The sequence below is a fragment of the Plecotus auritus genome (assembly GCF_963455305.1).
Source record: "Plecotus auritus genome assembly, chromosome: 10".
Taxonomy (NCBI): Eukaryota; Metazoa; Chordata; class Mammalia; order Chiroptera; family Vespertilionidae; genus Plecotus; species Plecotus auritus.
Window position 1 is genome coordinate 28,823,440 of NC_137785.1, and position 16,517 is coordinate 28,839,956.

The following is a 16,517-nucleotide window of genomic DNA, read 5'->3' on the forward strand; positions in this document are numbered from 1 at the left end:
CCCACTTGGGTTTCACCTGAGACAATGGCGCCACCAGCCCTGTTTTATTCGTAGATCTTTTCAGGAAAGCCTTGGGCCGAACCGGCAGGGGACCTAGTCCACATCTTAGGGCTTCCTTATTATAGGCCTCTAAAAGTGGGAACTCTTTTTTTCCAGGAAAAACAACTTTTTTTTTTTTTTTTTTTTTTTTTTGCAAAACACCTCCTCAATAAACAACGTGTAAACAGAAATAGCTGCTTCAGGCTCCATAAGTGTCTCATTGTGTCTTCAAGGGCTTGTCCGTGGCGGAGAGCAGTGGGGAGGGCTGGCAGGGGCCATTCTCCTCCTCCTCGGGAGCGCCCTGGGGGTAGACCACGAAACACAGCTCCTGCCCCAAGCGTGTCATTGACTCTGAGGACAGACAGACAGACAGATGGACCTTGGGATCGGACTCCGTGGGACAGGGGTTCTCAGGGAGCTGCTCCATTTGTGGTGGGTCCTGGACACCTGGGCCACATTGTGGGGAGACAGTTGGTGGTGGTTAGGCCCTGTGTTGCCAGCACAGCTGCTGGTAGACCCTGCTCAAGGGCGAACCCCCTAAGGAGTCCCATCTCTAGCCCTGGCACTTCGTGGAGGCTGCCCAGCTCACCCGTGAGTCTGTGCACACACTTTGGTTTGCTTCTCCAGAACACTCCCAGGAAGAAAATGGGCACCCCGGTGAGGATGATGATGACGCCGACCCCACACACCATGGGCTCTGAGATGAAGCTGAAGACCAGCAGGAATGCCCAGAAGACCAAGTACGCAGCGGGGACAAGGAGGTTCACCTGTGGTGAGTGAGCGGAGCACCAGTGGTGCAGGGCCCCCCCCCTCCTGCCCCACCACCACCCTGGGGGCCCTGGTACTTTCCACCCTTTCCTGAGAGCTGACCCCTGAGGGGCTGGTCCCCTTCTGGCAGCAGCCCAACATGCTGGAAGCCCATTCATGGATGGCCAGCTAGCCAAATTATTAAGGGTTTGTCAGTGTCAGCAGGTGATTGTATGTGGACTTGAGGCTTGCACTTGGTTGTAGGTCAAATCTTTTTTGACCTGTCACATTTCAGGCACTGAACACTTTTCCAGCTCAAGGATTGATTTGCAAACAGGAGGACTTTTCTTTTAGCTCAATTTAGGGTCTTCTGTTTTGGTGTGAGCTCATGGACTTTTATGCAACCATGAGCGAGTGTCTTAGCCTCATTTTTCTGTCTGCAAACTGGGAGTATTCAAATCACCCACCTCATGGGGCTGTTATGAGGACTAAATAGGCCAGTGCACACAAAATCCTGAGCGGGGCCTACCACGTGGCAAAAGCTGGAATCCCCATTGCCATCATCACCTGCCACTGATGCCCAAATGGGTGAAGCTCTCACCTTGATGGGCCTGTGGAGCGCCGGCCGCTTCCAGCGCAGCACGAGCAGGCCCAGGATGGTGACGCCATAGCAGAGGTAGTTGATGAAGGACACGTAGTTGATGAGCGTGTACGTGTCTCCCACAAGCAAGATAACCGCCGTGGCCCCGTACTGGGAGAGGACCGAGCTGAAGGCTGGCCTCCCACCTGCCTCCTGTCAGCCCTGCAGGCTGTCCTGGGGCTGCGGCTCAGGTCAGGAGGTCGGTGAGCCCTGGCCCTCCCCACTCCCTCCGTGGGCTGCCCACCGGGGCCAGAGCTCATCCCTGCTACTACCCACATTGCTGGTGGCTGGGGCTTCCTGCCTACCAGCCTGGGTCACCCAACTTACGCAGACGAGGAGGGCAGGGATAGGGGTGCAGCGTCTGACGTGGATCATGGCCAGTAGACTGGGCAGGTGCCCTTCTCGGGCTCCAGAGAAGCACAGCCTGGGGGATAGAGATGGGTGGGGGCTATGAGCCCAGCCTTGGGCCTCCCCACGGGCCAGATCCTGGATCTCCACTCTAGACCGGATATCCCTCTTGTTGTCACCTCTGACCTCTTGCTCTAGGCCCCAACAGCCCACTGGGCAGTTCTTCCCCGCCTCTTGCCTGCCTCCCTCTTGCTTTTTGTTCCTGAGTTGGGAGCAGACATTTGTTAATGGGGAGTTCATTGTCCCAGCTTCAGGAGGGCCCCACCTGGCAGGGTTTCTTGTCCTTTGGCCCCCAGCACTGCTTACATGCCAGGGCACCTACCTTGCCTCACCGGGACCACCATTTCCCCAGTCCAGTCACCTGGAGGAGGTGAACAGGTAGCCATTGATCCCTCCGAAAGTGGAAAGTGCCACGGAGACGGGCATGACCCAAGAAAAATAGCCCAGCAGCTTCTCCCCGAAGGTCTGAGTGAGCACAGGAGAGAGGCAGTGCATGAGGCTGGGTGGGGGCAAGGCAGGGCTGGGGACCGAGTGGGGCCCCACTCACCACGGCCACTGCGTTAGAGGCCAGCAGCTCCTGGGGGGACATGGCAGTGAAGTAGGCGATGTTGGTGAAGGTGTACACAAAGGTGACCAGCGGGATGGAGATGAAGATGGCTCGAGGTAGGTTCCTGGGGCAGTGGTGAGGGTACTTCAGTGCCTGCCCTCTGGGGGCTGGGGTGGGTTCCAGGGGTGAGGAGGGGAACCAGGGGATCCAGCAACAGGAGCAGCTTTGTGTCCATCTCCTGCGTCTAATGGGGGCCTTGAGGGCAGGGGAGGGGGTAGCACTGCTATCTGTCTTGCACCCCCTCAGCTCCCTAAACCCAGCCTGGGCACAGGCTGGTGGGAGGAAGGGCAGATGGGGGAGGGGCCACACCATATCCTAAGGGGTGAGTCTAATGTCTGCACATAAAGAGAAAATTGCATACAGCCAAAATCAGCCTTGACAATCCCAGCAGTGCCCTGAGAGCTCAGTCCACGGACCCCGGGTTTCCCTGGGACTCCCTATCAGCCCAGCCCCTGCTGGAACTGCTCTCTATGGGGTCCCTGGCTGAGCATCAGATGGAGCCACTGGCTTCATTGCAGGGACCATGTTGTGTGCACATGTATAATTTTTGGCCAAATGCAAATAGCTGGATCCATTTAGAGTGGAACAATGATATTCAGTGTTTCTGAGGCCCAGCAAAGGACTGTGACTTGCCCACAGCCATACAGGGCCAGGCTGGAACACAAGCGCCCCGGCTATCTAGAGCTATTCCCGTGGGCAGTGGCATGGGCAGGCAGATGACCAGACCAAGTCACAGGTGGTAGCAGGTCTGTCAGGGAGGTTGCCTCTCCCATCGCCGGGCTGCACCCCTTCCCAAGGCCCAGCCGGGTGCACTCACTTTCGAGGGTCAACTAGCTCCTCGGTGACATAGTTGAGGAAGTTCCAGCCGCTGAAGGCAAAGGAGCCCTGCAGGAAGGCCAGGGCCAGGTGACCCACAGAGGGTGTCATCCAGAAGTCAAAGGCATTGCTGGGCCTCAGCTCCTCGAAGTGTCCTGGGGGTCCAGAGGTCAAGGGTCAGTTTCCTCTCTCCAGCCCTGGCACAGGCCCACCCTGGCCCTACCTTGGAAGATCTGGACAAAGCCCATGCCAATGATGAGCGACAGGGCCAGCAGCTTCCCGCCGGTGAAGATGTCCTGGATGCGTGTGGCCCAGCGCACGCTGGAGCTGTTCACCCACGTCAGGAGCACTGGGGAGGAAAGGCAAGGGGGCGGGGGGGTGCCTAAGACCGAGACCCTCATTGTGGACCACAGCCAAGTCCAGCCGGAGCTGCAGGAGGGTGGCATACCCTGCAGTGTGCCTCTCCCTCTCCATGGGGCTGGCAGTTGGAGGAGTCCTCCCCTCCTCCCCCAGCGGAGGCCCCACCCCCCCCATGGTGGGCACTCACTCAGGCAGGCCATGGAGAGCACACGGGAGGCTGCGGCCGGGGGGATACAGTTGGGGAACACGGGCTGCAATACGTAGTTGGAGAAGGTCATGGAGATGACAGCCAGGCTGGTGGGGTACATGATGAGGACTGCGCTCCAGAGCAGCAGGAAGCTGAAATGAGTGAGGACCCAAGTGGCATAGGCATCCCATCACCTTTCCAGTAGAGCAGACCCAGGTGTGGAGCAGGGCTGCACCCTGGTCCTGGAACCCAAGGGCTGGTGCAGCGCTGGAGGCTGTCTTCGGTCCAAGGAGGCAGCTTTCAATAGAGATTGCATTTAGCACAGTTAAAAAGCTACACGCTGCCCTTGGGCAGGTGTCAAGAACCAACTGGGGAACCAACCACCTTCCTTTTTATTTATTTTTAATATGTTTTCATTAATTTTAGAGAGGAAGGGAGAGAGAGAGAGAGAGAGAGAGAGAGAGAGAGAGAGAGAGAGAGAGAGAGAGAGAGAGAGAGAGAAACATCAATGATGAGAGAGAACCATTGATGACCGGCTGCCTTCTGCATGCCCCCCACTGGAGATTGAGCCTGCAACCCAGTCATGTGTCCTGACTTGGAATGGAACCATGATCTCCTGGTTCATAGGTGGACACTTAACCACTGAGCCACGCTAGCTGGGGCCAACCATCTTTCTAATGGCCACACAGCCCCTGGCCACAGGCTGCTTCCTGCTCTGAAGATGGGGTTGGGGCGGATCAGCAGTCTCGGTTCCAGCTGCAGCTCTCAGCCAAGCCCTGTGGCTGCAGATGACTGACTCTGAGCTGTGATGCCCTGAGGGACCAGCCCTTGCAGAGCCTGGCTCGGGGTGGGGAGTAATTTATGTCCCCTCTTTTCCAATTTCTGTAGGGTGCCCATGTAGGAGTGGGGGCCCTGCTCAGGGCCGTGAGGCCCTACTTGTCCCAGGAGCTCTGCCTGCACCCAGGGCGGACCTGTCAGTGGGGGTGGTCCTGGCCTCTAGTCCAGCTCTCAAGAGTGGGAATTGCCTCATCCAGGGACACCACTGACCTCTCAGGCACCAAGATTGGTGGCTTCCTCTTGGTCCTCACCCTTACTCTGTAGCCCTGCTTCCTACCCCTTGCTTTGCACCCTGCCCCAACTCCTTGGCTTCTGGGCAACCTAACTTCATGCGCCCCTTCCCCACCCCCACCCCCACCCCAACTTGCTGGGTGTTCCCCTCTGCAAACCCTTGATGCTGGATGCCTCCAGGCTGAGTCAGGAGGTAGGGTCTTGGGCCCTCTTCCCCTCCCACCTTCCCTATATTCCTTCTAGCTGCACAGCACAATTGTTCTGCTTTCCCAAGCCCCAGACCCCTGTGAGGACCCTGTCCCCAGAGGAGAGTACCCAGCCCTGCCAGGGCCACATCAATAGCTACCCCATTAAAATCCCCTGGTCCACACTTTTTATACTTAACCCAGATTTTTCCCCCCCGAGCTCAATCCAACACCCCCCCCCACCCCCCCCCACCCCCCCGCCAATATCTGAGCATTTCCCCAGACCTCACCCAGGTAACAAGCTCCACCCCAAACCTCCCCCTCCCCATCCCATCACCATCTATGGAGGTTTGCCAGTGGGAAAGCAAGGATCACTCCCACGACACCCCCCTCTCCCTCATGCCACGCTGGCTGCCACGTCCTCCCGAACCAGGCTCCTAAATGCATATGGAGTCTCCTTGTACCTTTATTGAGGCTCAGCATGGCTCAGCTGGACAACTGCAATGGCTTTGATCGCCTGGCTGGCCCCGCCCCCCCACCTCCCCTCCAAGATCTATTGCCTACCAGGGGTCTGACAAGCTGGCCGGGCCACCACCCTCTGCACGTGCTCCCACTGCTCCACAGAGAAAACGCCACTCTTCCTCCAAGCTTTGGTAAATGTGGTTTTTCCTGGGAGCCTTCCCTAAGTGGTCGGCACCCCATTCTCTTGGTGGCTGGGCCACTGCCTCTCGCACACACCCTCAAAGCTGGGCCCTTTAGGTTTTAAGCACTTTTGAGGGGTGGTTTCCCTTTTGCACTGTGAGGACAGGGGCACATCTTTTTATTCACACTGTGGGTGCTCAGCGAATGCTCACTGGGGAACAAAGGAGTATTGGGAGCCATTTAAAGAGGAGCTCTTGCAGGGCACTAACGGGAGCATCATGCCCCTCCCCACACACATGTGGCTTACTAAACTCAAGGCCATCTTTGCCCGTTGCTAGCATTACCTAGATGTTTCAGATAGTAAGGGCCTCCCCATCCAGAAGCACTGGGTGGGGAGTGGGGCTTAGAGACAGCTTTATTTAAAAGAAAACGGAGAGTTCAAGGGGCCAGCTGCAGTGTCCAGCTTGAGCGGGTGGGCACTGTTCTCGCCCACCCTGGCCTTGGAAGGTGCGCAACAGCTCCACCCCCTTCCCTCCACTCATCCCCAAGAACTTCCTGTGATGTGAGAAGCAGAAGAGGAAACCCAGGTCCCGGCTCGGCTGGCTGTCCATTCTGGAGAGGCTCCCCACCCACCACCAAGCCGCTGGTGCCCCACACTTACCCAGCCAGGCCCCCGAAGATCTCCGTGACATAGGCATAGTCCCCGCCAGACTTAGGGATGGCGACTCCCAGCTCCGCGTAGCAGAGGGAGCCCAGGGCGGTGACGCCCCCGCCCAGGACCCAGACGAAGAGGGCCAGACCCACAGAGCCAGAGTGCTCCAGGACTCCCTTGGGGGAGATGAAGATGCCGGAGCCTATGATGTTCCCTGTGGGGGAGATGGAGAGGCATCAGCCTTCCCTGTGGGGCTCTGGGTGCTCCATGAGGACGAGAACCCAGGCTGCTCCCTGGAGGAGGAGAGAGGAGGGCCTGGAGGCATGGATGTCACTGGGCCCCTCACACCCTGCAACTCCACTCTGGGCTGATCATGTCCGCTCCCTAGTCCCTGGCATGGGAGTGGCACCTTGTCCATTCAGCCAGGCTCCCCTGCCAGAGATGGCTCCTGTTCCTCTGCTCCTCCCCTACCCCCCACTTACTCCCAGGAGGTGGGGCAAGCAAGGAGGCTCAGCCACCTGAGTGATGGCAGAGTGGGGCCACTCCTGTGCATTCCCACAGGGCCCAGGTCAGCCCTTTGACCCCAGCTGAGGCCTCCAGTTTTTTCAAGCCTCCAGTCACCTGTCCTACTTCCAATCTGCTGGCCAAAGCTGGCCTCTTAAAGCAAGTCCTTGACCATGACACTTTACTATTGGTTGAAGTCCCAACTCATGAAGTGACTCAGGAAGTGGCACCTCCTCTATGAAGCCCTTTTTGACCATGCTGGTTTGGGCTCCTCTTCCCACTTCACAGCTCTGTGGTTCCCCCAACCGTGCCCTGTTCTTTATTTCTTTACCCTCCATCTCCCCTTTCCCTGTCAGGGAGCTTCTCTGCTTGCTTCCTGGGTTCCTGGAGGCACCCAGCCAGGGCCCAGGCTACAAGCACAGACTCTGACAAGACCTGTTTCCTGGCACTGTGGCAATGTTTCAGGTCTTGGGCAAGGGCCGGTAGGGTCCGTTTTCAGGGCTGGGGGTTGGTCCACAGCCATCATGCAAGGAATGGAGAGGGCACTAGAGTGGGACTCTTGGCCCGGCCTGGGGTCTGGACACGGACTGCCTCTCTCCTTGGGCCAGCCCACTAGCTGCAAACAGGTCACTGCTCTAAAACCAGGACCCCAATGGGAAATGCTGGTTGGGGCCCAGGAGACCAGCCCTTTCTCGGCTCAGGTCACCTCTTGGGTCTGTCTGTACAGCAGGACTACTACGAGGCTTCAGTGAGATACCGTAAGGGAAGCCTTCAGCTGTATCCAGATGTACTTTCCACCTTCATGTGCATGATTCTGTGTACTGTCTGCAACCTCACCTGCTGTCACTCACCTCGATTCCTCAGCACATAGTAGGTGCTCAACACACATCTGTTGAGTAAACTAATGGAAGAATAAATGACCTAATGCCCCAAATGACATCAATGTCCTGATGCAAATGACTGATTTCCTCATTTCTGAAGTGGGGGCAGCAGTTTCCGCTCAGCCCTCCCGGAGAGGCACCGTGAAGGGGAGCAGAGGGTGGCTGGCTTCCAAGGTTCAGTGCAAGTGAACCTGCTGGGGTCATGGAAGGTCTGCCCTGCCCCTGGGGCTGTGCATTAGGGGAAGGGGACAGTGCTCCTTCAACTCACAGTGTCTGGGATGGAACAGTGGGAAGTACTCAGAGGCCAACTCAGGGTCTGCAGGGCAGTTCCCAGGATAAGCAAGACTCTGAGCACTCACTTAGGCCTGAGCTCCCTGCTAATTAGAGCTAAGAGGGGACAGTGTTCTGGGTGACTTGGGTCTCATCATCTGTGCAAACGAATCAGGTCACGTCACTGGTGGTTTGCACTAGGGCCTGCTCCAGAGGACATAATCCCAGAATCCACAGGCCGCATGAATAAAAAAGCAACACTGGGACGCAGGGCTCAGCCCCTCAACAGGATCGCCCCCCTCTGCCAGGGCCCTTCGTGGAGTGCACCTCCGCCAGCCCAGAGCCTGCTGCTCCACCTGCCACGCCCACAGGCGGGTCTGGAAGAGGACACAGCTGTGGGCGCCAATCAGCATGCATTCCTTGTCCACCCTTGTCCACCGTGCTGCCCTCCACCCCCACCCCCACCCCCAGCCGACACAGATTTCCAGTCTGACGGCCACGACGGCCCACTTGGTTTTCCAGTCACATCCCAGGAGCCCTAAATACATCCAGATAAGGACGAGGGAATGCCCGTCCCCCAGCCGCTCAGCCTGCTTCCAGTGGGGGAGGCTCAACCTCCCTCGCCCACTCCGGGGCCCAGGTCCTGGGTGGGCTGGTGGGTTTCTGAAACGCTCTGAGTTCGCTGTACCTGGTAGGAGAGTCAGTGTTCTCAGGACCTGGTGGAGTGGGAGTTGCCAACGCCAGTGGGGTCGGAAGCCAGAGGGGGCTGAGTGGCCTTGTCAGGAGCTAGGTGCATTGGGGCTAGGACATCCAGAGCCCGAACCACGCACCCATGGAGACCCCACCACTCTACACAATTCAGCTTGGCAGGGCCTCAAGGGCACCGCACTCAGGGGAGCCAACCTGGTACCTTGTGCTGGAGGCTGGGATCCGAAAGGGACATATCACTAGCCTGTGCCCAGAGGCTGGGGACTCGAGTGCTGGGGCCTGGGGAGGGGCTGGGGGTGAGGGATCACTATTGTTTGGGACACATGGCTCAGGCTACAGCGAAGGACTACTCCCATGTGGCTCGAAGGAACAGGTGTGCCAGCTAAAGGGCCATTATTCTCCGGCTGTTGTGGTGCACACTGACCTATTTCTGGGAACGGCGGACCATGAAGGTCACAGGGGTGGACTGTGGAGGTGGTGGTGGCGGAAAGAGCCAGCTGCCTTTGGTGTGTGTGGGGGGAATGCACAGTCTGACTGGGGAGGGGGCAGGGAAGTCCTGTCAGGCTGCCGGCACCACCCTTCAGCCCTAGAAACTCTTTCAGGAGTTGGCTGTGTAGCTCCAGGCCGGCCCCGCCCTTCTGGGCCTCAGTTTCCCCTTCTGCCAGGTAGCGCCACTGGGCTAAGGGGCAACAGAGGGCTGGTCCAACCCTGACTTTGGCAGGGGCACTGCTGGGCAGGGTGCGTGTATCTTATACATCTGCATGGTCCCCAAGGAAACACTGCTCCCCACTGTGAAGGTCTCTCCCCAACTCACTGGCCTCCCAGAAGCAACAGCACCCCCAGAAAGCCCTTTCTGACTGCCCACCTTGGCCCAATAACTTGGACCCTGCCCCATTGCCATGGTATCTGGAGGACGGCCAGGAAGTGATTCCTTTATTTGCACCTCACCCCCCTCAGGACAGGGAGCTCACCGGGCTAGGTCACCTCATATCTGCCTTGCCTATCCCTGACTGTTTTAGGAAGCATGGTCGCATTGCCCTGCTGGGCCTGATCAGGGGCTGGCCATGGGCCAGGCCTTCTTCCTTTGTTCTGGGCAATGAGTCCCAGCACCTCCCATTAGGGCTTGATCAATGAGGCCTCTGGCTTCCAAATTCTCTGGAAGATACAAAAGCTGCAAAGAGCTTCAGATTCCCACTGGTAGATCCCAAGGTCCCTAGGCCATGGGCAATGGTACTTACGAGTTGAGACTCCCAGATCTGGGTTCGAATCTCAGTTCCCTTGTGATGGGGGCCGTGGACAAGGTACTTTATCTCTCAGCCTTGTTGGTAAAATGGGGAGATGAGGCAGTGATGTGGGCATGCCCCCGCCCCGGCTGGCACATCAGAGGCCCCAGGAAGTGCATATGGATCTTAGTTAGCTTTGTCATCAAAGACACCTCAGGCCACCCTATCTGGCCTTTGGAGGCCTGACCCCCATGGACCTCAATGCCCTGGGGTCAGAAGTCATGGCTTTAATTTGGGGTCCCTGCTGTTGGCCTGTGCTTTTAAACACATGAATGTCCTTATAGTGAGTAGGTCAGGCACTCCTCCAGGGGGGACAAAAGTGCCTACCGAGGTCTTGGCAGAGCTCTAGGGAGGTGAGTGGGGACATTTCCAGGACATGCCTGGAATTGCCAATTGGCCGGCATGTATGTCCGGCCTAACCCATTTGCCTTTTGAGAGAGGGCTGAGCCGAAGTGTGGAGCTCTCTCTGCCTGGCTCGCTCAGCCCAGCCCGGCCCCGTCTAGCGGGCCTCATGCATGCCTGTATCCAGACTGAGTCTCGCCAGGTGCCTGGGTGAACTCCATGCTGCTGCATCCAGCAGTCAAGCCCAGGCCTCATCGCACTTGCCTCATCATCAGCCTCTTCATCACCCACAGGGCAGCCTCCTGGCCCTCCTCCCTCCTCGCTGACTGCTCCTTCTCCAATCCTATGCTGGTCCCTTCTCATTTCTCCTAAATCCTAGACAGCAAGTGCCTGGGGCTTAGTGTTGGGGCCTCTTCCTTTTTCTTTCAACACTCACTCCCTTTTAGACCTTATCCAGTACCCCAGTTTTTGCTGGAAACTCCCAAATCCCTAGCGCGACCTCCCTGCTAAACTAAACCAGTATAACCAATTGATTACTCAACAAATAGACACCACTCCTCTCACACGTTCAAAACAGGATTCCTGTCTGTCAGCCCCATTTCTCCTAAACCTGCTCCTCTCAGTCTTCCCCTGATCAATAAATGGCAGACCGTGCTCCCACCTGCTCAGACCCAACCTTGGTGCCACTCTTGCCTCCTCTCTTTTCCCCACATCCCGTGTCCTCACACATCCTTCATCATCACAAATCCTTTCGCTCTACCTACCAAACACACCAGAACAGAACCTCCTCTTAGCACCTCCCCTGCTGGCATCCTGCTCTGAGCCACTGTCATCTCTTACCCAGGTGACTCGAGTGCCCTCCTGACCAGGCTTCCTGCTTCTGTCCTTGCTGCGGACAGCCTCTGCTCCCTGGGGAGCCCCATCACATTCCCTCCCCGCCCCTCCCATCCCATCTCATGCCATCCCTCTTGTTCCAAGCCATCACAAAAAGAAGCCAGAAAACTTGGATCCCACCCCACTCCTGACTCTATACTCCTGCTATCTGCAATCCTCTCTCCTGCCTTAATTTTGTCACCTTAGCACACCTATCATTACTCTGTTGGCTGAGCATTCAGCTGATCTTGTTTGCCCTTTGACTTCCATGCTGGCATGTCAGCTTCAGCAAGACAAGGATGTTGTCTGTGCTGCTCCCTGTTGTGTCTCCAGCACCCAATTGTTAAATAGATGAATGAGTGTGTCCTGTGCTGGCAGGTCCCGCCCTTGTAGTTAGAGCTGCCTCGGCCCCCAACAGCTTCTCAGAGCACACAAGGGCATCTGACCCTGGGCTGGTTGCAGCCTCAGGCCCTCAGTTTCCCCTTCTATACACTGGGGCTGTGGTGAGGCACAGAAAAGCTCCTGTGTGGTTTAATGCCTCCTGGGGTCTTGGTGAGGAGGGGGCTGGGGTTCTGGAGAAGGCCATCCTCTCAGCAGCCCAACCACCTCCAGTCCTGAAGAGCCACAGAGAGGGGCCTGAGTGGGCAGGATTAGCTCCCAAGGAGATGGATTCATGAAGCAGATCCCTGAGTCCCTGAACATACTTAAGTCTGATCTACAAAGCCCTTCATGGGCTGAAGAATTGAGTCAAAGGGTGAGAGTAGAGGACAGGACAGGCTGGTCAGCAGACCAGGGGTGACTCCCACTCTGTTGGACCCGGGCACATCCCTTCCTTGGGTGTGGATTGAGAGGGAACTGGCTGAAGTCCCCGAATCAGGACAAGACACCCTGTACATGCAGTCCTGGGTGGGGGTGTGGAAGTTGGGGAGATTTCTGTCCGTCTGTTCACCCATCCACAGTGGAGTGGAGAGCACAGTAAGCCCTGGTTGGATGAGCTCCCAGTGCAGTCTTTACCCTTCCCCATAAGGAACATGAATCTGGCCTCCATTTTGCCCAGCACCAGAGCAGTATGTAGACAGGCAATGGATTGGGAAATGAACCCACATCTGCTCCCAAATCCCAAGCCCATCCCCTGCAGCAGTGTCATGCAACTTCCAGCCTCAGTTTCTACATTTGTAAAATGGGTGTACACGTTTTCATCTTGTAAGGCAGGCATGAGAATCAAACGAGATAAAAGGACATGTTTTATATAGTGATAAGAAGTCATTTCTGAATAGATATTGGATAAGGCAATGTCTCGCACGGCCCCACCCCAGCTGGCTCTTTTTCGTCCAGGCCAGTGGTTGGCAAACTCATTAGTCAACAGAGCGGCAAACAGCGGCTCGCGAGCCGCAGTTTGCCGAACACTGGTCCAGGCTGTTCCCCTCCAGTTGTGTTCGCAGAGGCCAGCAGGTGCTGTCCAAAACACATTTTAGGTGGAGTCATATTCCAGCCCAAAGCCCTTCCCGAAAGCCCCGCTCCTCAGCCTGGGACGGGGCAGGGGGTACAAGGGAAGGGAGAATAGGATCTTCTGGGAAGTGTATCTGGAAGCTTTGGAGGTAAGTTCAGTAACTGGTAACAAAGAAAATGGAGTAAGGTAAAAAGCTCTCAAGACCTTTAAAGCTCAATTATGATACTTTACAGACATTTTTGATTTTGAGCAGGTTCCCCCAGGACAGGAAGGTGGGATGCTGGCCACCCAGAACAGTGAATGGGAGTTGGTGGGGGCCTTCAGGGCATCAGGTGGGGAGGGCAGAGTGGACCCTGACTCAGTCCATACCTTCCTCCTCCCTCCTCTCCTGTCACCTTCCGTTAGGTTGATGATCCCCTGGCCTGTCTCCTGCCCACTCCAGCCTCTTGTCTGCTGTTACCGTTCAAAGCTCCCCAAGCAGGGTTACTGGACCACCACAGAGTGTCCTGGGCTGGGGTCAGGTCATCTGTGTTCTGCTCCTGAGTCTGCCACCCTTGGGCAAGTCCACCCGGAGAGGCAGAGTAGGAATACAGCTCAAGGACATTGGGCTTGCTGAAGTGGCCTAGGAACAGCACTGCAGCTGGCTCCAGACATGCCTCTTGACCCCAGCCTCTGGGCCCCTCCATGATGTGTGGGCTTCCCCTTCCTGGGGGCACAGCTCCTGGAAAGAGTGCGGACTGGGACAAAGCTCTAATCAGTACCCTGCCAAATCTCTGGAACCAGCCCGTCCTACAAGCAGGGGCACCCTAGGCCAAGAAGGTCTCAGGGCCAGGTCAGGACCTGCTCCTGGAAGAGGCCGTTCCAGGGGCAATGGAGAGGCAGAGAGCTACCTGCACTGGGGCTGTGTTCTGAGGCAACTCTTGGTGTGGGGACAGGGACTAGCCAAGAGCCCGCCCCAGCCAGGTCCAGGAGCTCCCAGCGTGGAGCAGAGGAGGGGGTGAAGATCCCTGTCTGCCCTCCTGAGCTGTTAACTCTCTCCATCCCCGGGGGTCTGGAAATGGGTGGGCAGTGGATGCACCAGCAGTTCCCACTGGTTGGGGAGGTGGTAGGTTGAGAGCAGTCAAGACCCCTGTCCTTCACCCCTCCAGCCATGACTCCTGGGACACAGGAAGGTCTCTGAGGCACCTGGCGTGACACAGGCACAGGTCTGGTTAGCCAGTTCCCAAGAAGTCACTGTTCATGACTTGGGACTGCCCATGAGCCCGCTGTCTACCTAGCAGTCCCCATTTGGGGGCTGGACACACAGACCCATTCTCAGGTGAGGAAGCTGGGATGCGAGTGCCTGTTGGGATCCCAGCTCAGGGGGCAGTTGGCTTTTCTGTAGACTTGGTCTGTCCCGCCTCAGCACTGGCCTCCTCCCCATCAAGCTGCAAGAAATATGCCCTGAACCTATTTCCCCACTGGGCTGGCTCTGTCTGACAAGTCTCCCCACAGGCCCTCCTGCTTTTGAGACTAAATCACTCCCACAGCACGGCCCTGGGACCGTGCACACAATAGGGACTTAGCTTGAGCCACAGCCCAGAACTTGAGGGGCCAGCCTGTCCAGCCCCCACACTTGCAAGGCTCCTGCGCTTCAGGCAAGACCATAATGCTGTCCACTTCATAGATGAGAAAACGGAGAGTAACTGCCAGGCCAAAGCCCCACGGCCAAGTAAAGGCAGGATGAGGATCCCAGCTGCGGGAGGAACCGCACCTCCCTCACGCACAAAAGTTCAAGGCGCCTGGGGAGGTGGGAACAAGAAGCCTGAGGTCCCCTGTGAAGGGCGACACTGCAGGTGCTCTCACCTATGGTCCCACCGTCAGGTGCACCTCAAGCCTTCAGCCCCGCATTCTAGGCACCCGCCCGCCAGGGGCCCCGCTCACCGATGATGATGGTGCAGGCGCTCACCAGCCCGATCTCCTTCTTGAGCGTCACCGGCTCCGAGGAGCCGGGACCCGGGCCTGGGCCGGGGGAAGGCGAGGGCGCAGGGCCGGGCTTCCCGCGCCCGCTTGGCTGCTGCGTGTGGCCGGCCATTTCGCTGTCCAGCCGCGTCCCCTCTCCTTGCGCTGTCCCGTCTATCCGATCGGCCGCCAGTCCGTCGGTCAGTCCGACTGTCGGTGAGCAGACAGCGCTCACAGGCGGGCGCATGCGCTGGCGCGGGGCCCGGGCTGTGGGCCCCCTGGGCTGGGGCCAGGGAGCGGAGGAAGGAGGGCCGGCGGGCAGCCCCTTCCCCCACCGTCCTTAAAGGAAACTACCCCGCGACCCCCTCCTCAGGACTGGCCTGGGAGAGAAAGAGAGGACTTGGGGGCAGGCTTAGGAAGAGCTTCCTAGCTGAGAAGAGGAAGGGGCCCTTCTGCTGCCCGAGTCACCTCCACTCCTGGGGCGGGGGTGGGGCAGCAGAGCTCAAAGGCAAGACAGTCCCTGCCCTCACGGAGACCTTGGAAGCTGGCGAAGTAACTGCCTTTGTGTGGGGACCCACTGTGTGCCAGCACCTCCACGCTCCTTGAATTCTGGCACTACGGAGCGCGCGTGTGGGGGAGGGGTGGAGGTTGGGTGGAAGCTGAGGCCGAGATTCCGAAGAGCAAGTGTCAGGCCAGAAACACCAGCCCTTTCTGATGCTTCCTTGGCTTCCAGACGGTGGGTGATGGCGGGGCGTGAGGTACAGCCCTTAGGAGGGTTGGAGGCTGGGTCCAGGCACCCCTCTGAGGGATCAGGAGACCCTAGGCACCCACCACCGAAGTCTGGAGAGGCAAGGCCCGCTGAAGCCCCCTTATCCAGAGAGGACCCATCATCGCGTGTGGGAGACCTGGGGGAGGTGTGCTCAGCCACCCACTCCCCCACCCCGCCGCAGTGGGCTGCGTCTGGCAGGTTCCAGGTGCAGACGCTGAGCCATAGGTTAGAGTCTGGGATCAGCGGCCTAGAACTCTGGTCTCTGGCGAAGGACCCGCGCAGTCCAGCCAGGTCCACGGAGATGAGCCACCTCCACTGCTGGGAGACAGACGAAGGACTGTGGCTCCGAGGTCGCAGGAGGAGATCAGGCTTGCGGGAGCTGAGGGAGGTTGCCTCTTCCTGGAAGCCCTCGGGGACTGTCGTCGTCCCCCCTCACCCCCCCCCCCCCCCAGCAGACACAAGCGGGGGGTAGAGGGGGGAGGCGCATCGGGGCCCACCGGGGCTGCGGGCGGGGCGAGCCTGGCACGGTGCAGCGGCGGCGGAACAGCCTTTGTCTTTTCCTGGCGGCCGCCAGCACGCGCTGTCCCCTGCATGTGGATGAGGCCAGGCCAAGGGCCCCGTCCTCCCCTCTCCCCAAGGCCTCGCGGCTTGCTGGGAGGGCGGCGCTGCCTGGGGTCCGACAGCGGTAGGGCGGACAGAGGGTGGCGCTGGGCCTTGAGTTGGAACTGGGATCTGGAGCATCGAGGTGTGAGCCTGGTGGTGCAGGATGAGAAGGGACTTTGTAGTTGGGGACGGGGGACCTGGGAGTAGGGAGCCGGATGGACCCTGGGTGGACGTCCTGGGGGGATAGGGAGGGAGGCCACCCATAGTGGAAGTAGGCATTCTTGGCGCCCTCCGCCTCCCGCCCCAGTGAGCCTCATTCAGCGGCTGGCTCTCTTAAAGGAGCCTCTCGCAAGGGCGGTGGAGTGGGTGAGGGGAGGCAGCAGAGTTCTGATTCCCCGGGGTAGTCCTGATCACCAGGTAGCCGCCACCTGCTGGCTTGACTCCCCATATCCAGTCACTGGCAACACCAGGGTCCAGCCAGGGCTAGAGCATCCTGGGGATGGCATGAGACTCACTGGCAGGAGCCCGTGGTTCTGGAGGGT

At 58.4% G+C, this 16,517-nt stretch overlaps 1 protein-coding gene across 1 annotated transcript; it reads right to left on the reverse strand.

Annotated features, from left to right (window-relative positions):
* Positions 1 to 29: 29 nt before the first annotated feature.
* On the reverse strand, positions 30 to 15,081 carry SLC7A10 (solute carrier family 7 member 10). Its single transcript, XM_080644950.1, has 11 exons — positions 14,586 to 15,081; positions 6,361 to 6,565; positions 3,805 to 3,956; positions 3,481 to 3,606; positions 3,259 to 3,412; positions 2,382 to 2,505; positions 2,196 to 2,299; positions 1,754 to 1,850; positions 1,388 to 1,537; positions 629 to 806; positions 30 to 390 (listed from the first exon to the last, which is right to left on the reverse strand). The coding sequence occupies exons 1-11, from the start codon at positions 14,848 to 14,850 to the stop codon at positions 257 to 259; spliced, it is 1,689 nt and encodes a 562-aa protein (XP_080501076.1). The 5' UTR covers positions 14,851 to 15,081; the 3' UTR covers positions 30 to 256.
* Positions 15,082 to 16,517: the final 1,436 nt, after the last annotated feature.

Coding starts and splice junctions, on each gene's coding strand:
- SLC7A10 (XM_080644950.1), bottom strand. CDS start 14,850: ATGCGCCCGCCTGTGAGCGCTGTCTGCTCACCGACAGTCGGACTGACC. Junction 1,851..2,195: donor TACCTGTTCACCTCCTCCAG/GTGACTGGACTG, acceptor TCTATCCCCCAG/GCTGTGCTTCTCTGGAGCCC. Junction 807..1,387: donor CGCTCCACAGGCCCATCAAG/GTGAGAGCTTCA, acceptor CACTCACCACAG/GTGAACCTCCTTGTCCCCGC.